General features: G+C 42.8%; 5 protein-coding genes across 12 annotated transcripts; 4 read left to right on the forward strand and 1 right to left on the reverse strand.

The window, feature by feature from the left end:
* The first annotated feature begins 7,605 nt into the window (after positions 1-7,605).
* Positions 7,606-8,328, forward strand: LOC112347184. Its single transcript, XM_024677639.1, has 2 exons — positions 7,606-8,011; positions 8,060-8,328. Exons 1-2 carry the CDS (start codon positions 7,766-7,768, stop codon positions 8,171-8,173), a joined length of 360 nt encoding a protein of 119 aa, XP_024533407.1. The 5' UTR covers positions 7,606-7,765; the 3' UTR covers positions 8,174-8,328.
* On the reverse strand, positions 8,219-13,858 carry LOC9636983 (kinesin-like protein KIN-4A). 6 transcript variants are annotated; one of them, XR_002992682.1, is made up of 29 exons: positions 13,394-13,858; positions 13,186-13,332; positions 12,982-13,122; positions 12,667-12,929; positions 12,447-12,613; positions 12,274-12,398; positions 12,185-12,221; positions 12,041-12,132; positions 11,880-11,990; positions 11,726-11,830; positions 11,622-11,669; positions 11,292-11,570; positions 11,138-11,236; positions 10,977-11,090; positions 10,802-10,918; positions 10,654-10,734; positions 10,532-10,603; positions 10,394-10,484; positions 10,313-10,344; positions 10,165-10,262; positions 10,030-10,107; positions 9,773-9,976; positions 9,554-9,716; positions 9,360-9,500; positions 9,130-9,273; positions 8,935-9,012; positions 8,668-8,871; positions 8,544-8,595; positions 8,241-8,490 (listed from the first exon to the last, which is right to left on the reverse strand). XR_002992682.1 is itself a non-coding variant. In XM_024677637.1 (27 exons), exons 1-26 carry the CDS (start codon positions 13,571-13,573, stop codon positions 8,938-8,940), a joined length of 3,204 nt encoding a protein of 1,067 aa, XP_024533405.1. In that variant the 5' UTR covers positions 13,574-13,858; the 3' UTR covers positions 8,541-8,871; positions 8,935-8,937. The 6 variants fall into 6 exon arrangements, 2 of the variants coding, with proteins under 2 accessions (XP_024533405.1, XP_024533406.1); XR_002992684.1 differs by lacking the exon at positions 8,544-8,595 and having other exon boundaries at positions 8,219-8,490; XR_002992683.1 differs by lacking the exon at positions 8,544-8,595 and having other exon boundaries at positions 8,219-8,500.
* Positions 13,859-14,498: 640 nt separating this feature from the next.
* On the forward strand, positions 14,499-15,006 carry LOC112347185 (DNA-binding protein S1FA-like). Its single transcript, XM_024677640.1, has 2 exons — positions 14,499-14,624; positions 14,720-15,006. Exons 1-2 carry the CDS (start codon positions 14,589-14,591, stop codon positions 14,921-14,923), a joined length of 240 nt encoding a protein of 79 aa, XP_024533408.1. The 5' UTR covers positions 14,499-14,588; the 3' UTR covers positions 14,924-15,006.
* A 433-nt stretch (positions 15,007-15,439) lies between these two features.
* LOC9636984 (COP1-interacting protein 7) lies at positions 15,440-19,958 on the forward strand. Of its 3 annotated transcripts, none has more exons than XM_002972602.2 (12): positions 15,440-15,548; positions 15,730-15,844; positions 15,908-16,087; positions 16,151-16,250; positions 16,313-16,334; positions 16,388-16,410; positions 16,472-16,509; positions 16,563-16,715; positions 16,770-16,861; positions 16,913-18,162; positions 18,217-19,681; positions 19,733-19,958. In XM_002972602.2, exons 2-12 carry the CDS (start codon positions 15,786-15,788, stop codon positions 19,798-19,800), a joined length of 3,450 nt encoding a protein of 1,149 aa, XP_002972648.2. In that variant the 5' UTR covers positions 15,440-15,548; positions 15,730-15,785; the 3' UTR covers positions 19,801-19,958. The 3 variants fall into 3 exon arrangements, with proteins under 3 accessions (XP_002972648.2, XP_024533403.1, XP_024533404.1); XM_024677635.1 differs by having other exon boundaries at positions 19,736-19,958; XM_024677636.1 differs by having other exon boundaries at positions 16,394-16,410.
* Positions 19,959-20,082: 124 nt separating this feature from the next.
* Positions 20,083-21,941, forward strand: LOC112347285 (lysine histidine transporter-like 2). The gene is made up of 7 exons (XM_024677941.1): positions 20,083-20,327; positions 20,384-20,776; positions 20,845-21,226; positions 21,275-21,365; positions 21,417-21,508; positions 21,564-21,632; positions 21,685-21,941. The coding sequence occupies exons 1-7, from the start codon at positions 20,119-20,121 to the stop codon at positions 21,847-21,849; spliced, it is 1,401 nt and encodes a 466-aa protein (XP_024533709.1). The 5' UTR covers positions 20,083-20,118; the 3' UTR covers positions 21,850-21,941.
* The last annotated feature ends 79 nt before the right edge of the window (positions 21,942-22,020 follow it).

Genomic DNA, 22,020 nt, shown 5'->3' on the forward strand with positions numbered 1-22,020 from the left:
GACTTGGTTCATGTCGGATACTTTGCAAAGAGTAGAACTACAATATTATGAACTTTATAGCTAATATGGATAAGCCTTAGACAAGATCACCTTTCATCATATCTACAATGTAGTTGAAAGGCAGGTAGAGCTTTGTTTTGAGGTTTTCGATTGAACACAACTTGAAAAACTATTACGGGCAAGACAATTCTCGCAGTCTCTACAAATTTTCTTAAAAATAAAAAGAACGTCAAAGCAAAGTGGCAGCAAAAGGTAAAACAAAACGCTCCTTGGGACGTGACTCTAATTCTCTGACTTGCCTGACCGATTCTATCCACTCTTTGTTCCTATAATAAAATATTGCGTTCCTAAAGCTGTAAGAAGCTGTACACAAGTAGAGGGACTTGTGTTGTATCCCAGTAAAAACTGTTATCTGTTCCCTTGGACACAAGAATTCTCTAGGATAATTGAAATTGTGCACCCTCTCCAAACTACCAGGCCTTGAAACAAACCCTCTATCCCAAAGAAAGACAATCATATCACCATTGTCACGCCGTACAATGGCCTGGAGTGACTCCATTCTATCAGCCTCAGGAGCAGCACTCCAGTCATGCTCGATCCAACACCGGTTTGATCCCAAGTCATAGCCTATCACACCAAACTGTTGACCGCCATTCTTCACACCGACCAGGTAGGCAGTGTTGCCCTCCAGTAGCCACGTGTATGGGTATGACCTTGTCCACAAGGCCCACCCGCGTGGCGGCACATACTCCCGACGGCGCCGCCACGACCAGGACAACGAGTTAAACACGTCAATGCCCTTTTCTGTTGGCGAGTAGATCGTGTAGGAGAGGTCGTCAGCTGAGACTTCCATCTTTGCTTTGAATCCCTGAATGAGTGATTTACCTGGCAGCACCACAAATGAGCTCCGCTTGAGGGGATTCCACACCGCAAACTTCCCTCTGTTTGCACCAGCAAGAAAGCGGTGGGAGAAACAAAGCAGGCCACCGGCAGAGGCAACGGGCTGCCAGTAGAGGAGCAAATCCGGATCTGGCAGTAACAAAACAGTTGCATCGTCGTTACTGAAAGGATTGTAGATCCGTAAGGACAAGCAGTGGTGCCGTAGCCGATCTTTTGTATATTCAAGGACTAGGGGATGCTGCTTGGAAATCTCTAGACTGGCTTTGGCAAATTCCTTACTGTCAATCACTGCTCTCCACCTGTGGCACACAGATCTTGCACGCAGCAAAGCTTTCACATGCAATAACGCTAGAATCCTATCCTCGAGATCCACTGGAAACATATTGTTTGTGCTGAATCAAACCCTATTTATCTCACCAAACCAGGCATATTCTAAAATCATTATCTTTGTCCTACTAAACCTTTGAGTAAATATGGTAACAGAATATGTTTGTTGGGGGTGTAGCATAATTAGCAAAATACTGTTTTGATTTTTTAATGTATTGGAAATTACATTGGAATAGTATCAAAACAACAAATATTGTATTCTTTGAAAGAAGAATTGAGGGGATTATAGAAAATTTATGTTTTACAATTCTTTCTATGTGAATGTTTCCATTCCATTAATTTCCAATCAAATATATTTCTTTGATTATTCATATGGCAAGTGAACACTATAAAAAAATACTTGTGTTGAGCTCTAAGTTAGAGAGATTACTGTAACCAATATTGCTTAAATTGAATTAAATTGATTTTATTAACATGGACAATTAAGGAGAGATGTGATGACAATTATCATATCTAATCTAACATTCTTGAACTTAGTAAATAGAAGGCATTATGGTAAGAAGTTGACACAATCTCTTAGATCTATATTTTGATTTACACCTATTGTAATTATAAAGCTCAAGATGTTGAACACAATTATACCCTACACATTTGTTATATTAAATAAATTACATATGCTTTGTTATACTTCTCTTTTTCATGAATTTTCATGATTTCTATTGGATTTGCTTAGAATTATATATGTTTATTTGAGTTTCAAAGCATACCATACGACATATAGCTTTGGCATTATCATATCAAACCTAAAATAAGTCATACATTCATACATATCAGTATGATAGAAAGAAGATTTACAATAAAGTAATAGTATCGACTGCTAAACATGTGAATAAAACTTGACAAATTAAATGGTATTTTAAACTTTATTAGTATAGTATAGTTATACATATAATATGTTCACTTTAAGAAATGCTAAATAAAATCTCAAAAATTATATAGAAATAATTTATTATGATTTTCTTGTAACAATGTTTGATTTCCTTATATATTCAGAATATTAAATTTTTTTCTTACTTTTATTTAACATGAAACACTTTTGGCCTTTGAAACACTGGTATGGATTATATATAGGACACTCTCTGATACAACAAAGGCTTGATAAATTGTTAATAAGTAAATTATGTCCTTAAAGAAATAATAAAATTGCAAATATTATTTTAGTTAATAGTGGTAAAGGCATATAAGATATCAACCAAAGAGTGAAACTACACAAACTAAGAGTAAAGAAAATTAGAAATGATAGCCAATTCTATATGACTTTGTGGATATACCATTAATTACTTCTAAAACTCAAATTGCATTTTTAAAGAATTCACATAGTCATGCAAGATATTGGAGTTGAAGTGTTAAAGAGTTTAAAAGTTAAGGTAGTTTTGTTAAGATACTCTAATTTAGCCATAGAGTTTGAGAAGGAGTTTAAGATGAAGACTGAGACCGGGTTTGAGATGGAGTCCGAGATTGAAACCAAATATACATTAAATAAATTTAATTGATCCTAGCTATTTTATATAAAATATTAATAGTTAATATTTTATTTTAATTATTATTTTTTAAATGACAAAGAAAGAGACAAATATTTAGTTCAAAGATCCATAATATAAATAGAATTTTAAAATCTATAATAATAAGGAGCAATTGCCATAAACTGCTAAATCCAACCAATGGCAAGGGGGGCGGGGTAACTGTAAAAGGGTCTTTAACCACTTCTTAGTGAATGATTGTGCTAATGTTTGCTCTCAACCCTTTTGCAATGGAGACCCTCTTAAATTGAGAGGGTAGGTTCTAAAGTTTAATGGAGAGCATCTACGATGATAGCAGGCTGGACTATTGGTGGCTTCAGATTATGATTCAATTTCATATTTGAATTCCCTTGATTTAGGGTTTTGTGAGTTCTCTTGCTAATCCCTAGCAATGGCACCTCACATTCATCCCAAATGTGCAAATTCTTATATGATGCCTTTCTTTTCTTGCTGCAATTGCTAATTTGCTGCCTATTTTGGGAATTGAGATGAGCTACAATGCCACTAGAGCTATTATTGTAAGTGGATTTTCTTGCAATGAGATTGCATTTTCTCAAACTTCTTATTAAGTCACTAGTGATGGAAAGATTTAGGGAGAGTCATTGAGATCGTAAGTACTTTTTTTTCTCTCTTCTTCATTTTTATTTTGTTTTGTTTTGTTTCTTTGGATTCAAGGCAGAGTTTCTTCTTCAATAATATGGTGGTATGATGCCTCTAGCAACATGTCTAAACCACAAACAAGCAATCAACATCTTCTTTTAATGGAAGTTTTGAGAGTTTTTTATCACTAATGGTGTTTTATCTGTAGCACAAGACTCCTCAAGCCAATTCCACCACTGAAGACCCGCATCACACAAAATCATTCTTTTTTTTTTTTTAGGTGGTGGCACAAGCTCTAGAGAATGCAAAAGTGAAGGAGTCAGAACTTGCAATAGTAACTGTGACAATTGGTCTTGGCTTGTGTTTATGCTTGGATAGTAACATTCTTTGTGATCTTCCTAGGCTTATTGTTGTGCACAGTGCTGAGGGTTTTCTTGGCATGTAGTTTCTCAGCCACTAGCACGAAAGGAGGGGCATTCATAGTTCATGGCAAATCTACATGGTTATTAGGATGGTAAAATTTTAACTTTCTTTACCAAGTGAATTCATAGGTGTAGAGATTGGGACACTAAGTGCTGAGCCTTTTAATTGATGCTAGAAAACCTAGCTAATTTGCACAAAATGCATTGATGCATTTCAAGGATAGACATGTCTTGCTTAGACTCTAACAGTAGGTTCTATCTCTTGTTAATTGTGCTGCCATGGTGATGGAAGTGTGGTATCAAAAGATTTTGGGTTATCTAGGTGGCAATACATAGTGCTTTTGCTAATCTAACCAATGACAAGTTGTACCGATAGATTATGTATGTCTTTGGTGGCATCATTAGATCAAATTCCAAAACTAGCAGAGATTTGAATTCTGTTTAATGGGTTACCCCAATAGAGTGAATATTTTTTATGTGAATAACTTTATTATAAATAAAATAATCAAATTTACCTAAACTTATTCTGTTTTATAAAATATTTACATATTTTAGGTCAACATTAACTTTTATAATTTAATTTCACAGTATTTACAAATATAATAAGAAAATTATATCTTGTACAAATGGCCTATCTAAAACATATAAAACCCAACACTAGGTGATGGTATATCAAATGTGGGTTGACTTAGTTTTATAAATGTGTAGAACCATAATTAAAGCTTCAAGTGTTAATATAAAAAAATAAACAACTTTAACAATAAGATTATATATTATATTTTTATGTGCAGCCTTAGAAAATATTACTGTTTAATCAAATGCTGTATACATTATCTTAGTATTTTTTATAATGAGCTAGATTGTAAATCTTTTTCCTAACTGCAAATAAATTTTATTAGTACATAATACTATAAAATATAATAATTGAATTTATAATTTCTATATTTACAAATAATTATTTTCATGACTGGATCTGGGTAGAAATATGTTAATATTCCTAAATACTTATTGTTTTATATTCTAAGTAAAATGCATAATTAAGTAATGTCTTGTAGTAATTATTCTCTTTTGTTTGATAAAATTTTAATATAATTTTATTCCAAGAAAAAATATAGTTTACATATAACATATTGTTAATAATAGAAAATTCATTTTTACTTTTTTCTGGGTCAGGTATTTTTTAAAATATTCATATTTCCAAATAATAATTTTTATCTAATATTTTTATTAATGAATATTTATAAGAAATTATCCAGGCATTTGTACCACTCCCCTCATGTTCAGCTCTACAGGAATGGAAGGGTAAATTGGGATAAGTTTTATGATCTTGTTAATAATTTTCTTGTAATCATTTCGGATGAATCAAGATCTTGAGCAATCATGAAACAAGTATTAATTTAACTAGTTCTATGTTGGCAAGTTGTAAATTTCATGCCAGATTTAGAGCTTATCTTTGAGCTTATAAGATATACCTTGAAAACCTATTCGAAGTGATGTCACAAGTCTGCAAAACTCTCTATGTAAAAGCAATCAATATTATCCAGCCAAGTAAAGTATATTGGACCTCAATATATATCATTGTATAGTGCTTCTCTTGCTGAGGTAGCTCAATTGATTCACCATATAATAAAAGAGTTAATTGCTAGTGATCTTTGCAGCAAGCAAGACAATGTGATTGGCTCATCTGTAAATCTTTATGCTTTTCAGCATTGTCCAATTGCTTCCCTAAAATTAATTGATGGCCTAGTTATTCTAGCAAATATAAAAGTGGAGGACCAATCAAATAACACTTCCACATGCCAAACTAATCTTGCTCTACTGGTTTTGCCAAGGTTCAGGCACACTACATCCCAATTCTTCACTCATTGTTGATATCCAAATAGCTTCAGTACTTCTTTCCGAGACCTTGTCCTAGAACCCCCAGCATCTTGCTATTCTTCGGCTCCCACTCCTCTTTCTCGTCACTTGGCTTGAGGATGCCCTCAATTAGTCCCTAGAGATTATTTTCCATGAAATAGAATTGCATCTGGACTTTCCATGACTGGAAATCACTTCTAAAGACAAGGTGAACAGTAGTGCCATCAAAGTGAGAGCTAGCCTAGCTCCAATACCATGCAAAAACAAAAAAAAAAAGAAAAAGCAACGATTCTAAAATGCCAGCCACTGTTGGCTGTACGCCTGGGCATTGCCAGGCTCTTATTCACACATAAGAAAGTGGAAGAGACAAAGCTATGATAACCAAAAGTCACAATGGTCAACTTGGCTGATGCCAAGGTGTACCTCGTCAGCTGGAAGATTGTGGTAGCCTCGAGCATGGTACTACTGGAGTGGAACATCTAAATTTCTTACATACCAAGTGGACAGTCTTGTGCTGCCGCACCATAGCTCCAAGCGCCACTAGGGTTTCTCAGCTTACTGTAATGACAAACCAGAAAATGAAACTAAACCATTTTGCCTTTCCACTCGGATCTTTTCCCCAGTATCTTTTGGGTCATTGTGTATCGAGATTTGGAGCTGAAGCATAAGCCACGCAAAAACGCTCACACAGAGTGTTGACAACGAAAATTGTTTTTTTTAGTCATGGATGGTTACAAAAATTTCGCATATATGCTATGTTCACTGATTCTTCCTGGAAGCCAATTCCAGCAAAAGGGATTTTGAGAGAGAAGTGCTCAGACCTTTGCAAACTTGGAGATAAGGCAATGGCACTGTTTCAGGCATGCGAATCCCAGCTTCCACAAATCTCGATGACCACCTCTTGCACAATCAAGAGGTGCAACCGAGCAAATAAACAGCGATCGCGGCCCAGATCCTCCATTTGAGCGATGGAAGAAGTTCGCAAAATGCCGATTCCTGTTCGTGCATTCCGTACCATGGGTTCGCCAAAGTCAACACAGTCTTTGAAGACTTTCTTAGATTTGATTGACTTCCACTGAAACACAGTGAAAGTCCTTGACTTTATGCTCAATTTTGAGCAAACTGGGCTCGTTGTTTCGAATCTCTGGTAGATTCCAGTTGATGCCGTCACCATATACATTTATAATAGTTTCTCGTCGAATGGCTCGCTCGTTGCTGGTGTCTAATTCTTTCGCACACGACGCTTGTGCTAGATCTCTAGTCGTTGGAAGAACTCAGAAAGCAAAAAGCGAGAGACAAAACAATGGAACTCCGTCACATCCTGCACGCACCAACACCCGGAACAAAAACGTTTTTAGCGCACTTTAATAACGATTTAACGCTGAGTCAAACTTCCACTGTAGTCGGTCTCTCAAAGTACAGGATGGTTGCTGTTCTTCCGGGAAATTCCGAGTGAAACGCCACCACCACCATCGGCGTTACTGGCTTAGAATCATAGCAACAACTCCATTCTCTCCTAGATTGAAAGTACCACCATGAAAACAAGCCGAGAAGCTGGAAACTTTCACCTCTATTGTCATCTGGAGCTCAATCTTTGTACCACGCTGCGGCATGGGTTTCGATTGCATTGGCTCGTAAAGTTGGACGTACCTGATGCGAGATCCAACATGGTGAACTGTCCGGGATTGCCAAGGTTGAAGGGGCCGATAAGCCCTTAGTGCTAATATATATTTATATTATTAGTATTATTATTACAATTACTTTTTAAGCCAATGAATATAATATGTTAAGTATATTTCTAAGGTGTATTTTTGCCATTTTAAATTGAATTAAGTTAATCTGAAATTCTTCATGATCTTTAAGATTTCAAGTTGACATCACACCCCATGCTTTTCCAATTTAGGCCCGGATTCAACATTGTCCAAAGATGAAATCCTCGTTTCAAATTGTACCGCTGCGGAATTAACCATTCACATCTCTCTCTCCAATCAAAAGAGTCGTGCTGTGATTGTGCACTTGATGCATATATACATACTGGAATTGCAATGCTGGGTAGAGCACTGGTAGATTTTGCACAAAATGGCTTGCAAGTTGTTCTTCTTTTTAGCTCTTCTTGTTTGTGGGGGAGTTGTGATAGTGAATGGGGCTGAGTGTTTTGGAAATCCCAATCCAGGCTATTCTGTCCAGCAATATCAACAAGCTGCTCAAAGGATTTGCAATGGCGGGTTCTCTGATTTCAGCCTTGACTTGGGGCAATTGCCTCATAGCCAGTTCCGGATGGTGATCCAGGCACATTGGGACGGCAACAGCAAGCAACATTGCTGGGTAGATTCCAAACATTTCCCCTCAAATTCTGATTTGTAAAAATTTCAGGGTGCCTTCAACAATATCATTAGCCAATGTGTCCAGGGCGCACGTTGGAACGGTGGGCGCTGGGATTGGGTTTTCAATGGTCAACTTGAACACTACTATCTTCAGGCTTTTTAAGCATTTCTTGCAGGATTGTTCAAGCTGCCAGTAAAACATTTCAAAGGCGCCCGAATTGGATCTTCGGTTTCAAGCTTTTTAAGCATTTCTTGCTTGATTGTTCAAGCTGAATAAGCATACCAAAATTTATAACGACAAGCTGCTTGGTTTTAGCAGGAACTATTTCTCGAGTCTCCCTGCTTCATGGCTGGACAACTCGATCTAGGAGTGGAAGTTTTCATGGACTCCGTGAAAGTATCTGTCCAGTGCCCAGAAATTGCTCTCATACCTGGGATGCTTTCTTCTCTCAAAACTGCCGCTCCAAAAATCACATTTTCCTGCAAAGAACTGATAAGAATTCACTTAGTCCATTCAAAAACACCAAGCATACCGATAAGAACTTGACATTTCAGAGGCATTTTATACGAAATGTGTTTTACTTCCTTCAAACGCACACGCATGGAAGCAAATTAAAATGACATCGCTCGACACGGGTAAGAGATTAAACACCTTACCTGGATAGTTCCCTGAGTCATCTCAACAAAATACGGGAAGTTCACGCGGCACGAGTAAAAATATGCTGCTATACATCCGCCGTATAAAAGCTTTATATGTATCGTCCAAGTTGCTTGGTTGCTTGCTGTGTGTTGTGTGTTGTATGTGTGTAGTAGCTGTGTGTATTGTGTATGTTTCAATGTATCCTTGATACATCTCGATTCCTGTTGTCAGAAGAATCACAAAGTAGTCAGAAACTTCACAAGATTTTACCGGAAGTTACAAACCTTTCAGACTCGCAATCGCTTCCACCGGTCTCTATGCCTCACATCGAATCTGTAACCTGTGGCTCCTTTCCCCATACCCTGCCAAGCAGGCTTGTGCATTCAGCATCTGCCTTCCTCGATTGATCAAGTCATCTCCAGCAGACCGACCACTTTGGAAGGCCTCACTCTTTCAATGGATTCCTCACCATGCCTTACCCATTCTGAGAGCCTCCAGGGCTTTTGCCATTTCCACTTGAAGTGGAAAGACCACCGCTGCTGATGACTTTGCTTCCATTTCCAAAGCTTTCCAGTTTGAAAACCTGGCTGCTTTGTCATTAGTCCAGGCTCGAGGGAGGCCAACTGCAAGTCAACCCAATCTATGATTTAGTACGTGGTTCTCATAAGTGAAGAATATGGTTCTCATAACTGAAGACTATCGTGTTTACCTTTCGGACGTCGTAATCTGACGAACCATCGACGCTATTGTTTGTAGTATACTGCAAGTGCTTGGATCCGGAGGCTGCAAGTTGTGAGAAACCCAACGACAGCTCCTCCATTCCACATCTCACCGCAACGTCCGCACCAGCCTGACGGGAAATTGTAAGTCTTGGTGTCAGTGCACGCGAAACTTTTTATCTACCTTTGTCGCCGCAGCAAGGGCCACGGCAACAGCTTGCTCTTTCAACCGCTGTTGCCTGTCAAGTTCCTGTCTGCGTGCATCGGAGAGCTTCAAGGCATCGTTGAGCTCAACGATTTTGTCCTTCAACTCCCGTATCTCAGTCTCCCTGTCTTGAAGATCGCACCTGGAATTCACAAGAACCTTGTTGGCTTCTTATACAGAGACAGGGAAATTCTATACCGAGCACACACAGCTGCACCGAATGTTACGTTGAGTAGTGCTTTGGCCTCCCCCAAAGTTTTTAAATGGAGCCATCGTGCATGACCGTTGAGCTCGCGCTCTTCGGCTTCAGAGAGTTCTGATGCCATTGAAACCAATGCATCTGAAGATGCATTCAACATGTTCTCAAGTAAATCAATTTGCCCGTGCATCGGTAAAAAATTGCTGCATCAGTTGAAATCATCAGACATTAAACAAGATAAACTTCTGTAGCATACCCGTTTTGCGCATTGTATGAACGATCATACATTTCCTCCGCCTTTAGCTTTGACAGTTCATTAGCAAGAGCAGTGCGCCTACGAAAGTAAAAACTTTGAGAACACACGTTGGAAGAAATAAAAGCCTCGACTTACGCTTCACTCTGCTTGTCATAAGCTACACGAACTTCGTGAACATGAAGGGCCACTTCGATCTCACGATCAACCCAACTGTGTAAGACTTTATCATCCGCCTGTAAATCGAGAGTTTTAAAAGCCGAAAGGAGAGAAGCACAACTATGACCTGAAAAGCGTGTCCATTGTCTGTTAAAGTGCCTGTCCAGTTCGAGTTAGAGTAACAGAAAACAACAGTCTTGCCACGAACCTGCCTCCCGTCCAGATAACTTGCGAGACTCCAAAACCTCCTTCAGGCGCCGTGTAGCAATTGCAGCTTCCTCCGTCTTCCTTTGAAGAACCTGAAACAACAGTGTTCACGAAGAACTTACGAACTACCAAAAGAAACCATTTTTTGATGCTGATGCAGTGCCCGTAATTTGTGCATTTCGTATTCATTTCTTCGTCCTTCTTTCCGTAACTGTAGCAAGAGGCTGTTTACAAGACAATTACAAATTAAATAGATGTTACCTGCAACAGTTCTTTCTCACGAGCAGCCTTCCACAACCGGAACTGCTCAGATTCCTGCTTAATTTTTTGTTGCAATTGCACCTTCACACCACGATAACAGACGAATAAAAGAGTAAAAGAAGAATCAGTAAAGTCCAGCAGAGCACACCTTTTGTTGTTTGATTCGATGGATTTCGTCATGCAAACGTCTCGCAGCCTCGTCACTGCGCTGTTTTTGTTTTAGCAACTGCGACTGATTATCTTGCTTCTTTTTCAAATCAGCTATCTGATAAAACGTAAGACATAAGCAAATATTTTATTTCTAAGTGGGAAAATCTACTTGCCTGATATTCGAGTTCTTTAAGCTTTTGAATGTATGAATCTTGCATTTTGTGTGTTTGCTCATCAGAGGCGGTAGCAAGATTTTCTAGCTCGGCAAGTAAAACATCTCTCTCCCTCTACAGTTTCGAGTAAGTAAAAATCGATTCTAGCAAAATTAACGTACCTGCAATGCCTTCTTCTCTTCTTCGAGCTCAACCAGCTTTCTTTCGAAATGCTGCTTTAGAACCATAGAGTCAGATTTTGTGAACGACTTCATCTCCGCCTGAAACAATACACAAGCATGAGAACTAGTCCAACTAGTCACATGAAAGTATCACCTCTTTCTGAGCAAGTTTCTTGTTTAATTCTTGTAACTCTTTGTCCAGACTGTCCTGAAGTATAGTGTGCTCCAATTCTTTGGCATGTGTGTCTATCTCAGGCGAGAGATCGCTGGGAATTTCCAGGTCTACCACTGCCGGAGCACTCCCGTTCATGCAACTCATCATTGGTGGATGGCAACTCTGAACAGTTTGTTGAGAAGCACGAGCTTTCAGCTGCTGCAACTCAGTTTCAAGCTCTTTAATCCGTGAAACTTGATTAGCTAGAATTGTTTCTGCCTGAAAAAATTGACCCAAAACATGACACTTTTTGTCGGCATAAATTGTTACCTGTGATGTCACACCCTCGCGGTTTTCATACTGAGATCCACAATGCACCTGTAAACAAAGCTCTTACATCAATAGCCCAACTATAAACTCGAAGAATATCCTACATGAGTTTGCTGCATAAGGGCCTCAAGAGCATCACGAGATTGTTGTAGCTCCAAACATAATTCGGCATTTCTGGCTTCGAGCCATACGACCTTTTGTTTAAGTATCTGCAAAGCAAGATCAAGAAAACAGATTTGTAACTTTGACATGACAAACCTGGAGGTCGTCAGAACTATTTGCCTCCTGCGCACAAAGAAGTTGATTTTGTAGAATTTCAATCTGCTGTCTTAATTTTAGAAGTTCTGCTGCAGCTGGATCACGATTTACCTGCAATAAAGATTCCTTTTACATGTTTTTAATGTGCTAAAAACACTTACAGTCGGCTTGTTTTGAATATTTCGAGCCCGATTAGCATACTTCAGAGTGTTGAGAGTTTCTTCTGCGTTAGAATCTGCAGGGCTGACGCATGCTGCGTCGGACCAAACGTGTGATTGGAAGAAAACAAAAATTAAAAAGCATACCTATCATAACAGTCCTGCTGTTGCCACCAAGGGAGTCCTGCACAGGTTTTCTTGTCAAAACGCAATAAAAAAAACCTACGCAACAGTACCTGCAATAGACGAGTGAGTTTGCTATCCCTATAAGGAACATGCCCTCCTTCTTTACGTTTTTTATCATCTCCCAAAGCACTGATGACATTTCCAAGAGCTAAAAGTCCCTTATTGATATGAACACCTGCAAACAGAAAGTTAAACCTGACGTGAAACCACTAATAAAACCAACCTTCTTTGAAACGCAACCCATCCGTTCCAGTCCGTTTTGCTCGTTCCGACCCTGCAAGATCCACCAAGTGCAGCTTGGCGGATAAGTAGTCGTCCTCAGGTGAGCCAACTAAAGGGTCTGGCCTTCTACGTTGCTCCATCGTGATCGTAAAAATGGCATGGGAACGACTGTGAAAGAAGAACGTTAGTAAAACATAAAAATTGCCAAGTACTGTGATTACCTTGAGTGTGTATTCATATTAGTACTCCCCGTCGCACGAAATGCAGATCCTTGCTCTAGACACGAGGACATTTCATGCAGATTAGTTACGTCGATTTCAGTAACGCTGGAAAGTGTGATTCCTCCTCCCGTAGTCTCACGAATTAGGATAGGTGGCTTTCCAGGTGAGCAAGGCTTGACGCCAAAGACACCAACAAATGGCTCTTGTTTGACAGTCTGGGAAGGGTTCGTGTCAAGGAGGTCGTGAATTTCCTCCTTGAGTATCTACAAACTGCGCAGTTAACAACGCGCAAAGAAAAAAAAAACAGCAAGTTACCTCAATAAAAGAGACCCGCAACTGGAAATCAGCTTTGTCTTTGAGCTTCTCGATCTTCCGAAAAAGTGTCTCCATGACCCTTCTGATGATTCCTTCGGCATTCCCACCAGTTCCCATCGTGTATGTTTTGCCTGATCCAGTCTACACTAGCGCCAAAAGCATTGCGTCAGGTGCTTGTCCATGAAATAAAAAAGAAACGCTTGCCTGTCCATACGCCAAAACTGTTGCATTATACCCGTGAAAGAGGCCATCAACCAACGGAGCTACGCACTCTTCAAAAATGTGTGAAGGCGGAGAGGCGGCGCTTCCATAGACGTGATCGAATGTGAAAACATGAGAACCCAGTTGGACCTGGAATGAATCACCTCGAATGAAAAAAGCGTGGCAGCTGACAAGAAAGAGGAGAAAGTACCTGTGGTTCGTTTGGTACCGGAGAAACGCATTCCTTACAACCTTGGATTCGTTCTTGCAAAATCAATGGGCGGATATGCACGGCAACCTGGACTGCCTGGAGAACCTGATCCTTCTCTGCCGATGCTACGCCCCCTTCTGCCGTTGCCTCAATCCCGTTTGCGCAACAATCCATTCCCATCCACTGGCTAGAGCTTAGATAGACCGCGCAGCCACGAAATATCTACATCCAAGGCGCTCCCTTCCACCTACATTGGAGCTCTCGGCCGCATCGCTCCCCGCGGCAAGAATTCTCGAGAAGAATCGGCCTCACCTGGAGCATTCCAAAAATCTTGATCATCGATCGATCAAAATCGGTGCTTCCGCTAGCCTCGCGCCCCCGGCGCCGCCAAACCCTACTTAGAATCGCGAGGAATCGCGCGCAACAAGAATGTGCCAAACCTAAAAAAGCCTGGTGGGAAGTGAGTTGTTTGTGTGTGTGGTGTGTTCTCTTTGCTGGCTTCCATTGTCAAGGAATGATTCCTGTTGTTGCGCCGTCAAAACTAACGAACCCAGACAGACTCCGTCCATAGAATATGCCATCTCCGTCAGATAGTTGACGGACCGTACGTCTCGGCGGGATATACCAGAGCATCCTTTTGAATTTGACTCCCATCTCTTTGGTGTCAAGGTTGAGGAACCTCGAAACCACTTTGAAAGCGATGTGCTAGACAAAAGAATGGTCTTTTTTATTGTGGCATGGAAATTTTCGTGATGGCTTTAGAGATATGCTCTTTGAGGGTGGAAGTTATGATGATCACATCCTAGCATTCAAAAAAATTTGAAGCAGCCACCAACTAGAAATTCGTATTTTAATTATATGGTTCCTTTTTCCCCACTCTAGATTCTTGTGCTTAATCTAATATTAATATCAATACTAATCTATATTTCCTTTCCATATTCCAAACACTCTAATGCAAAGTCTTACTAAGAATTTGCCTTACAAAGGTTTAACGTTACGTAATTAATTTCATATCGATCATAGTTTTGGATTGATCATGGAGCTTAGTCCAAGCCACGATGGTCTCTCCGTGCCAGATCTCGATCGGACGGCTGTCCTTGCCCCTTATCTGATCGGACGGTCGGGACGCCTTCGTGTGACGTGTTAGCGAGCTAAAAAAGGAACAGGGTGTGGAAGTAGAGTCGACGGAGAAGCCATGGCGGAGGGCGGGTTTGGCGAATCGATCCACCAGGTATGCAGGCAATGCTCAAAGCTGCCGATCGATCCATCCATCGCTAGATCTCTGTTAGGGTTTAATGCCTTCTTGCGCTTTGCCCGATCGCGCAGGACACGAGATCGCGGGGCGGATTTAATCCCACACTGACGGTGCTACTGGTGGTAGTCGGCGTGGTGCTGCTGTTCGTGATTGGAAACTACGCGCTCTACATTTATGCACAGAAGACGCTCCCCGGGCGGAAGAAGAAGCCCGTGTCCAAGAAAAAAATGAAGAGGGAGAGGCTCAAGCAGGGCATGGCGCCAGTGGGTGATTAAGCTTACTCATGTTCTTTCTTCTCAATTGAAATTCAAACTCTCCTGTACGGTAGAACTTCCGTGCAAGACACTAGAACCCCGTACAAGAACCTGGCATATGCTATTTTCTGAATGGGTCGTTTCGTACGCGGCCAGGGATCATTCCTTCTAGATTAATAGACGTGCATGCTATGCCACCAATAAAGTATTTTAATAGGGATACAACCTCCAACCTTAGGAAGCCGGAGATTGCACATTTGGAGTTTCATCATCGGTGAGCCTTTAAATCGAAGGAATCTTTGCCTACTTTAATGGCCCTTTCCACGTGGTGCGGTTTTTTATTCCACGTGTCGCCGTCGCCGCCGTGCGATGGACAAGTAGATCTTTTACTTTCTTACACGTTTCGACGTGGCAGGCTTGATCACATCAACGGTGTTTTGTCACGCTTGTCCCGCCCGTTGGATGCTGGCCCACTGGACGGCCTAGATGGTGGGCATTATTTGGGGTAACGTGGACCGTAGGATTTAACCACCCAGGACGGCGGGGATGATACAGAGCTCTCTCTGGCTATGGCATCCAGGGCTTGAAAACGCGCGAGGCGGAGCTCTCTGACAGGCGCTGTCGCGGCGATAGCGGCTGTTTCAAGGTCTGTGTCGATTCGAAGAGCTTGCGGGATTGATCTAGAGCCTACATTTCGTGATCTCGATGCTTCTCCTCCGATAGGGCTATTGTCGTTAGATTTCTGAGCGCTAGCGAGTGGATCTGTGCGAGAAACCTGTGATTGCGCTGCGGCATTCTATCCTCACTGCCTGTTTTGTGCGATGCAGTTCATGCCTTGGCGGAGACTCATCGCGGCAGCTGTAGCGAGCATAAAATCCGCACAATGAGGTCGGAAGCTCGCCTAGACTGTGCGACATTTCAGCTGGATGAAGCGCGGACAAGGTAGTTTTTTTATTTCTAGATTGAGGAAAGCGTGCTTTTCTTAAAACGTTCTTGGATGAATAGGTGCGAGCTTTGGGTTGCTGCGGGGAACGAGACGGAAAAGCTAGCCTCTGGATCACTCAAACCATTTCTCTCTCACTTGAAAGCGGCACAGGAGCAAATTGCATTGGGCCAGACATCCATTACGCTTCAAGTTCCATCCAATGCTCAAACGTTGTGGTTCACAAAAGGCACCATAGAAAGGTAGATAATTTGTTTCTCTTTTCTTCTTTGTGTATGTCATGGCTAAGAATTTTTTCCATCCAGATTTGTGAGGTTTGTGACGACGCCAGATGTGCTAGAGCGAGTGAGTATTGTCGAAACTGAAAGGCGCCAGCTTGAAGAAGCGATCAATATTTTGGCTGTGGTACGCGATGTCTATTTCTCATCCCTCTTTATTTGCTACTTAAACGTTTACTCGTCATGTAGGGTGATCAGCAGCACAGCGCAGGTATGCAATTGTTTCTCTAAAAAATTGATACTAGCTTGTATATTTTGTTGCAGGAGCAGCTGGAACTGAAGTGCAGGTACTTCTTGAGAGTTGTTTTTAGAAAATCACTTGTGTCTTAATGAATGTGGTTTTTACAGGACTTGATCGATGACGATGCAGCAGGAGACAGCTCAAAGTATGAACTTTCATTGTTTGAGTTTTTCTGTCTCTGATTTTTTTCATTTGTAGAAGCCAGCTACTGGTTGCAATGGACGCAAGGCGGATTATGCTTGATAAGGAGCAGCTTAATGCCTTTGCACGAGCTGCGGCTGCTGGTTTTTATGTGGGGTGCATGACAGATCTAATTGACTTTTCTCAATATTTTGGAGCTTCTAGATTTCGGTAATATTTATCTTCACTGGAATAAAGCTCATATATCACCCATGCTTTTTTCAGGGAAGCATGTGTAAAGTTCGGGACAGTATATAAGAAAATGCAGGAGAAAGGCCAACTTTCGGACCTAGAGGTTGATATTGTAGCAGATGCCGGTAAGTTTGATTCTCTCGTCAAAACACGATCGCCTAAATGACCTTTTTCAGGTGAAGATAAGAATATTAAATCTCGCCGGACATGGGCTGCGCAAGGTAACTCTCCGTTTGAGTCCTTTCCGGAGCCGCTCGAAACAATCGATGATGTGCTAAAGGCTGCTCCTGCATCTCATGGTTTTAGAACAATTCCAGATAGTCCTCCAAATGTCACGTCACCGTCACAGCAAGAAACTCCTCCATCAAGGCGACTTCCACGACGAGTCTCATCTCCGAGGAGGAGGTCGTGTTCCCCGATGAGAAAAGTACAGATTGCTCGTTCTGGCTCACGACGACAAGGGATGGTTGTTATCAGAAATATCAACTATGCAAGCCCGGGTTCTGGTAAACATGCTCAACCAGCTACGATGAACGACAGCAACACTGAGGAAAGTGATTCCGTCATGGAGATGGAGAGTGAGGACAACAAAGAGGAGAACCATCGACGGCTGAGCGTCCAAGATGCTATAAGTCTTTTTGAACGAAAACAAAGAGATTCTTTGGAATCGCAGTCGTCAAAAGGGGAACGCAGAGGTTCAGTGGAAACAGGAAAGACAGTTCTTAGACGATGGAGTAGCATCGGTGACAGCAGCACAGTTGGTGAAGAGGAAGGTGAAGACTTTGGTGAACCGGCAAGCATCTCAGCAACTAAAGAAATAGGCACTAGTGGAGGGGATCATCGTCAGCCTGCTAGCCAGGAGCAGCATCCCATGACGAGCCAGGAAGATTTATCAAGCATCCCAAGGATTGAGGAACGAAGGAAGTCTTGGGTAACGGCTCAAAAGGATCTGGAGTGGAAGTTTCAACAACTAAAACTCCAGGAAGCGGCTCTGCCAGCGGCTAGAAGCTCCAAGGATCTAGTCCAAGGCACTCCACCCCCTCAGGCAACGGCTGCTAATATGCAGTTTGGCTTCCAATATCGTGCGGAAAAATCCAGCAGAGGTGCAGTGTCCAGGTCGTGGAGTGCTTCATCAGAGCAAGATTTGGTATCCATTGTTCGTCAAGCCGGGATGACTGCAGCAGCAGAAGGTCCGAGCAATCAAGGAAATCAGCGCGAGCATGGCCGTCTCTACGAGCAGTACAGAGAAAGGAGAGACGCAAAAATCAGGCAAGAGTCGGGCTTGAAGAAAGCAGAAAGAGAATCCAGACTGAAGGCTATGCAAGAGATTCTGGACAAGAGAAAGGCAGAGCTTGTAGCTGGAGGAGGTCGATCGTCGGAGAAATTTAACGAACGGCAAGTTGTGAAGTCTACTTCTTCTAGAAAGGTGATCATTTGCGTGCATACGTATACGTGAGGATTTCTAACCAGTTTCTTGCAGGCAATGCTGCAAGGAGGAAGAACGACTACGGCCAGCAGGAGCAGTCCCACAGTGTCATCGTTACAGTCGACACCCCGGGCTACTAGGCAGCAGCTTCCTCCTGAGCCGAGGCCTAGAGCAGCAAGAAAGCTCTCGCCGGGTCCGCAAAAGCCCGTCTCTGGACCGAGTGCTCGTAATTCAACGTCTTCCCCAAAGCTGCCAAGGAGCACGGTAGCATCAAGTCAACGTAGGCCATCCGGAATGTCTGACAACCCGCTAAGCCGTTCGATGCCTTCATTATCAGAGTTGAGAAAAGAGAACACGCGGCCGTCAGTGCGAACTCCTCAAGCTGTGCAGCAAAGTAAGGTAGCACCTGCGAAGAACTCAAAAATACCCGGTATGAATTCTACTCGCCCGAAATCTGCGAGCAAGGTACTACCGCTGGAGTCCAACGGGGTTGTGCCATCGGATTTTAAGTCAGATACTCCTCCGAAGCGGAAGACTCTATTTACGACATCGAATGCAGACAGCCAAATTCTCACACCCCTCAAGCTTCTACAAGCGCAACAGGCTCTCTCTCGGATTCCAACTCCAAAGCAAGTCACTACTCTCCAGGAAACCAAGACGTTTCTTCGCAAAGGGCGTGGCATTGGACCGGGTGCAGGTCCAGTTGTTATGAAGCTGAAGGTGGCATCAGCTTCGGATGCAGAAGAGGAGGATAAACCAGAGGAAGGCGACTTGAGTGAAGGTCGCGATATCAGCCTTCCATCAACGGATTTGCATGCTGAGCCTTCAAACTTCGGTGCTCCACCGTTAGCTCCCGACAAGCCGGAAGAAGTGCCAGGCTCGGTGAGGGAGTCTCAAGAAATGGACATCGATACGAGCAGTGTCGAGGGAGACCAGAAGGCAGACACAGATATCTGTGTAGACGCAACATGTCCGGACGACACGGTTCCTGCGAGCGATCCTCCTCCTCTTCGGACAGAGATTCACGGCGCCGTCGACCTTGAAGTTCCGATGGAGTGGGGGGTTACAGATTTGCAAGCCAACATCGACTCGAAAGCAAAGCTGACATTGATTCAACATATAGCGACGGAGAACTATGTTTCGTATGAAGATCGAGGAATGGCACCGCTTCCTGCTATCGGAGTACCAGTTCTCCGTCAAGCAACATCCCCAGACTTGAATGGAGTAAAAGTCCAGCGGAAGAAATGGGGAAGCTCGCAGCAAAAGACCATTCCAGTAGTCACAGTACAACAGCAGGGGAGCAAGGAGGGTCCCAAAGGCTTCAAGCGCTTGCTAAAGTTTGGTAGGAAGAGCCGTGGCAGTGGCAGCAGCAACACTGCTGAGTGGGTCTCGGCTTCAACTACGTCTGAGGGTGATGAAGACTCGGACGTCTCCAGAGACACCAGTGCTGGCTACGGCAACGGGAGCTCATTTATTCGGAGGAGCATCGAAGCGTACTCTAAAGAGCCCGATCACACTGGTACGTTTTGCTTTGGATACAGTTTTAATTGTTCTGACGAATGGCTTTCAGCAGGATCACGGTCTTTTTTCTCGCTTTCAAATTTTCGTAGCAAAGGCAGCGATTCTAAAAGTCGATGACGCCCGTTAGCGATGTTATGGTTTTTTGTAGGAACTTTTTGCTCTCTTTCTCGGGTAGAAGAAGAAGCAGTGGTGTTTGCTGGAAACATGAAAGATAAGCAGAGGTGTATATACTTCTTTCTCAATCAGTAATATGTTTCTTGAGATTTTAGATTCCAGACAGAGCGAGTTCACTAAGCTGTTTGACCACTCGCGTGCCGTCGGCTTGGACTCGGTCAGATCAAATGTTGTTTATTGTATTGACGAGACTAAACCGTGGATTAGACTGAATGGGGGGCGAACTCTCCGGTCGAAGCTGAGGCATTGCTCTTCCAGCAAATGAGGATCTCTCTTTCAGTCCGTGATCAACAGGTGGGCGAAGATCGCATGAGTAACGCTGCAATCTCCTCCGTCTTTTGGAATTGTCTGCGGCGTATACTGCGACCGGAACACAATGCCAAGTGGTGGTACTCAACCGTTCACATCGTGACGGCCATGGTAGGAGCCGGAGTTCTGAGCCTTCCGTCGACAATGGTCTACCTGGGATGGTAAATTCTTCGGGAAAATTCATGGACATGGAGCGACTAACTTAGTATCTCCACAGGGCTCCTGGAATGATGATGCTGGGCGTTTCGTGGATAATCACACTGGCTACCATGTACCAAATGATTGAGATGCACGAGGACGAGTCAGGGAGACACGACAGTTACCAGTGTCTCGGCCGGAAAGCATTCGGGGACAGGCTTGGCAATCTCATTGTTGGCTCGCAGCAGATCGTAGTTCAGGTGACCGCCAACATTGCTTACTTGGTAACTGGCGGCCAGGCGCTCAAGAGGTTCGGGGATCTAGTTCTGAGTCGCGAGATTCAGTACGGAAAGTTTGAGCTTGCTGTGGTATGGATATCCGTGTTTGCTGGAGTTCAGGCGGTGCTGTCGTTGTTTGCCAGTTTCTCGTCCATGACAATCGTCTCCCTGATGGCCTTCATCATGTCTTTCAGGTAAAATCCTGTTATTTCTATGTTTATATTTTCTTGTTGTATGAGAATGTAATTCACATTTCACTCAGCTACTCGACTATAGTTTGGGCAACAGCTATCCGGCTTAAGAGTTCGCAAGCATCGTATGGCTACTGCAACTTGACATACTACAGAGCCTTTAATGCACTCGGAGAGATTGCGTTTGCCTACGGAGGCCACAACGTTGCTCTCGAGATCCAAGCGACGATGAGATCGACGAGGCACAAGCCGTCCAAGCTACCAATGTGGAATGGAGTTTTGGTGGCCTATGTGATGGTTGCCGTTTGCTATTTCCCAGTCGCTGGAGTTGGCTACTGGGCTCTCGGCAACTTGACTTGCTACGAAAACGTTCTGGACGTCCTCGACAAACCAAAGTGGCTGATAGGAACAGCCAACTTGATGCTTATGCTGCATCTCACAGGGAGTTACCAGGTAAGCTAATCTTCCATTGGTTCCTCGTTCTTACGTGCTCCATCCCAGGTTTTTGCTTTGCCGATTTATGATGCTCTCACTTGCTGGCTGGAGCAAAAGAAACTGCCAATCAATGCTTGGATTAGGCCTCTTTACGTAGGTAAGGGGGCGTTATTCTTCTTGGTGAATTTTCACAAGCTTGAGCTGCCAGGATTTACGTGTTTGGTTGCGGTGATCATACCTTCGTTTGGCGGGCTTCTGGGATTATTCGGTGGGCTCGCTCTTGGACCAACAACGTATTTCGTACGTATCAGTGACTCAAAACTTCCCTTTCTTCTCTCTGACGTGTTCCCAGCAGTTGCCGTGTATAATGTGGCTAAGCATCAAGAAGCCAAGAGTCCTCGGTCTTGAGTGGCTTTTAAACTGGGTAAAAATCTCATCATTTTAAGCTTTTGACATGGTGGTACGAACTAATGCAGGCATGCATTTTCTTTGGCGTCGTCCTCACGATTGTGTCGGCAATTGGAAGCATCGTAAATCTCAAACACGGCTTCGAAGAGCAAAATCTCAAAGTATTCTACTTCCCGCGATTGCAGCAGTGCAACTCGACCTCAACAAACGCAAGCTGTCCCGTGCGGCATTGAATTCCCCTCGCTTGATTGTTCGCTCCAGGCTTCAGCTAGCGCTCTACACTGAAAAGTATTTTGACGATAATGTTCTCATCAAGTATTTTGCATGTGCCCCTCTGGCTGTTTGGATTTATAAGAGTCTCCGCTACGAGTACAGTTTCAACTTGCGTGCTTAACGTGGGCGAA

This window comes from Selaginella moellendorffii, unplaced genomic scaffold, assembly GCF_000143415.4.
Source record: "Selaginella moellendorffii unplaced genomic scaffold, v1.0 SELMOscaffold_20, whole genome shotgun sequence".
NCBI classification, from domain to species: domain Eukaryota; kingdom Viridiplantae; phylum Streptophyta; class Lycopodiopsida; order Selaginellales; family Selaginellaceae; genus Selaginella; species Selaginella moellendorffii.

Bases quoted from the DNA above. Each gene is read 5' to 3' on its own strand.
- LOC112347184 (XM_024677639.1), top strand. From the start codon at position 7,766: ATGGCTTGCAAGTTGTTCTTCTTTTTAGCTCTTCTTGTTTGTGGGGGA. The intron at 8,012-8,059 runs GTAGATTCCAAA...TAAAAATTTCAG, and splicing joins ACAGCAAGCAACATTGCTGG to GGTGCCTTCAACAATATCAT.
- LOC9636983 (XM_024677637.1), bottom strand. From the start codon at position 13,573: ATGGGAATGGATTGTTGCGCAAACGGGATTGAGGCAACGGCAGAAGGG. The intron at 10,485-10,531 runs GTTTCTTTTGGT...CTGTTGTTTCAG, and splicing joins TGCATCAGCATCAAAAAATG to GTTCTTCAAAGGAAGACGGA. The intron at 9,501-9,553 runs GTAGATAAAAAG...ATTTCCCGTCAG, and splicing joins CCCTTGCTGCGGCGACAAAG to GCTGGTGCGGACGTTGCGGT.
- LOC112347185 (XM_024677640.1), top strand. From the start codon at position 14,589: ATGGCGGAGGGCGGGTTTGGCGAATCGATCCACCAG. The intron at 14,625-14,719 runs GTATGCAGGCAA...CCGATCGCGCAG, and splicing joins TTGGCGAATCGATCCACCAG to GACACGAGATCGCGGGGCGG.
- LOC9636984 (XM_002972602.2), top strand. From the start codon at position 15,786: ATGAGGTCGGAAGCTCGCCTAGACTGTGCGACATTTCAGCTGGATGAA. The intron at 16,251-16,312 runs GTACGCGATGTC...CTCGTCATGTAG, and splicing joins CGATCAATATTTTGGCTGTG to GGTGATCAGCAGCACAGCGC. The intron at 16,862-16,912 runs GTAAGTTTGATT...GACCTTTTTCAG, and splicing joins TGATATTGTAGCAGATGCCG to GTGAAGATAAGAATATTAAA.
- LOC112347285 (XM_024677941.1), top strand. From the start codon at position 20,119: ATGAGGATCTCTCTTTCAGTCCGTGATCAACAGGTGGGCGAAGATCGC. The intron at 21,509-21,563 runs GTACGTATCAGT...TGTTCCCAGCAG, and splicing joins TTGGACCAACAACGTATTTC to TTGCCGTGTATAATGTGGCT. The intron at 21,633-21,684 runs GTAAAAATCTCA...GAACTAATGCAG, and splicing joins TTGAGTGGCTTTTAAACTGG to GCATGCATTTTCTTTGGCGT.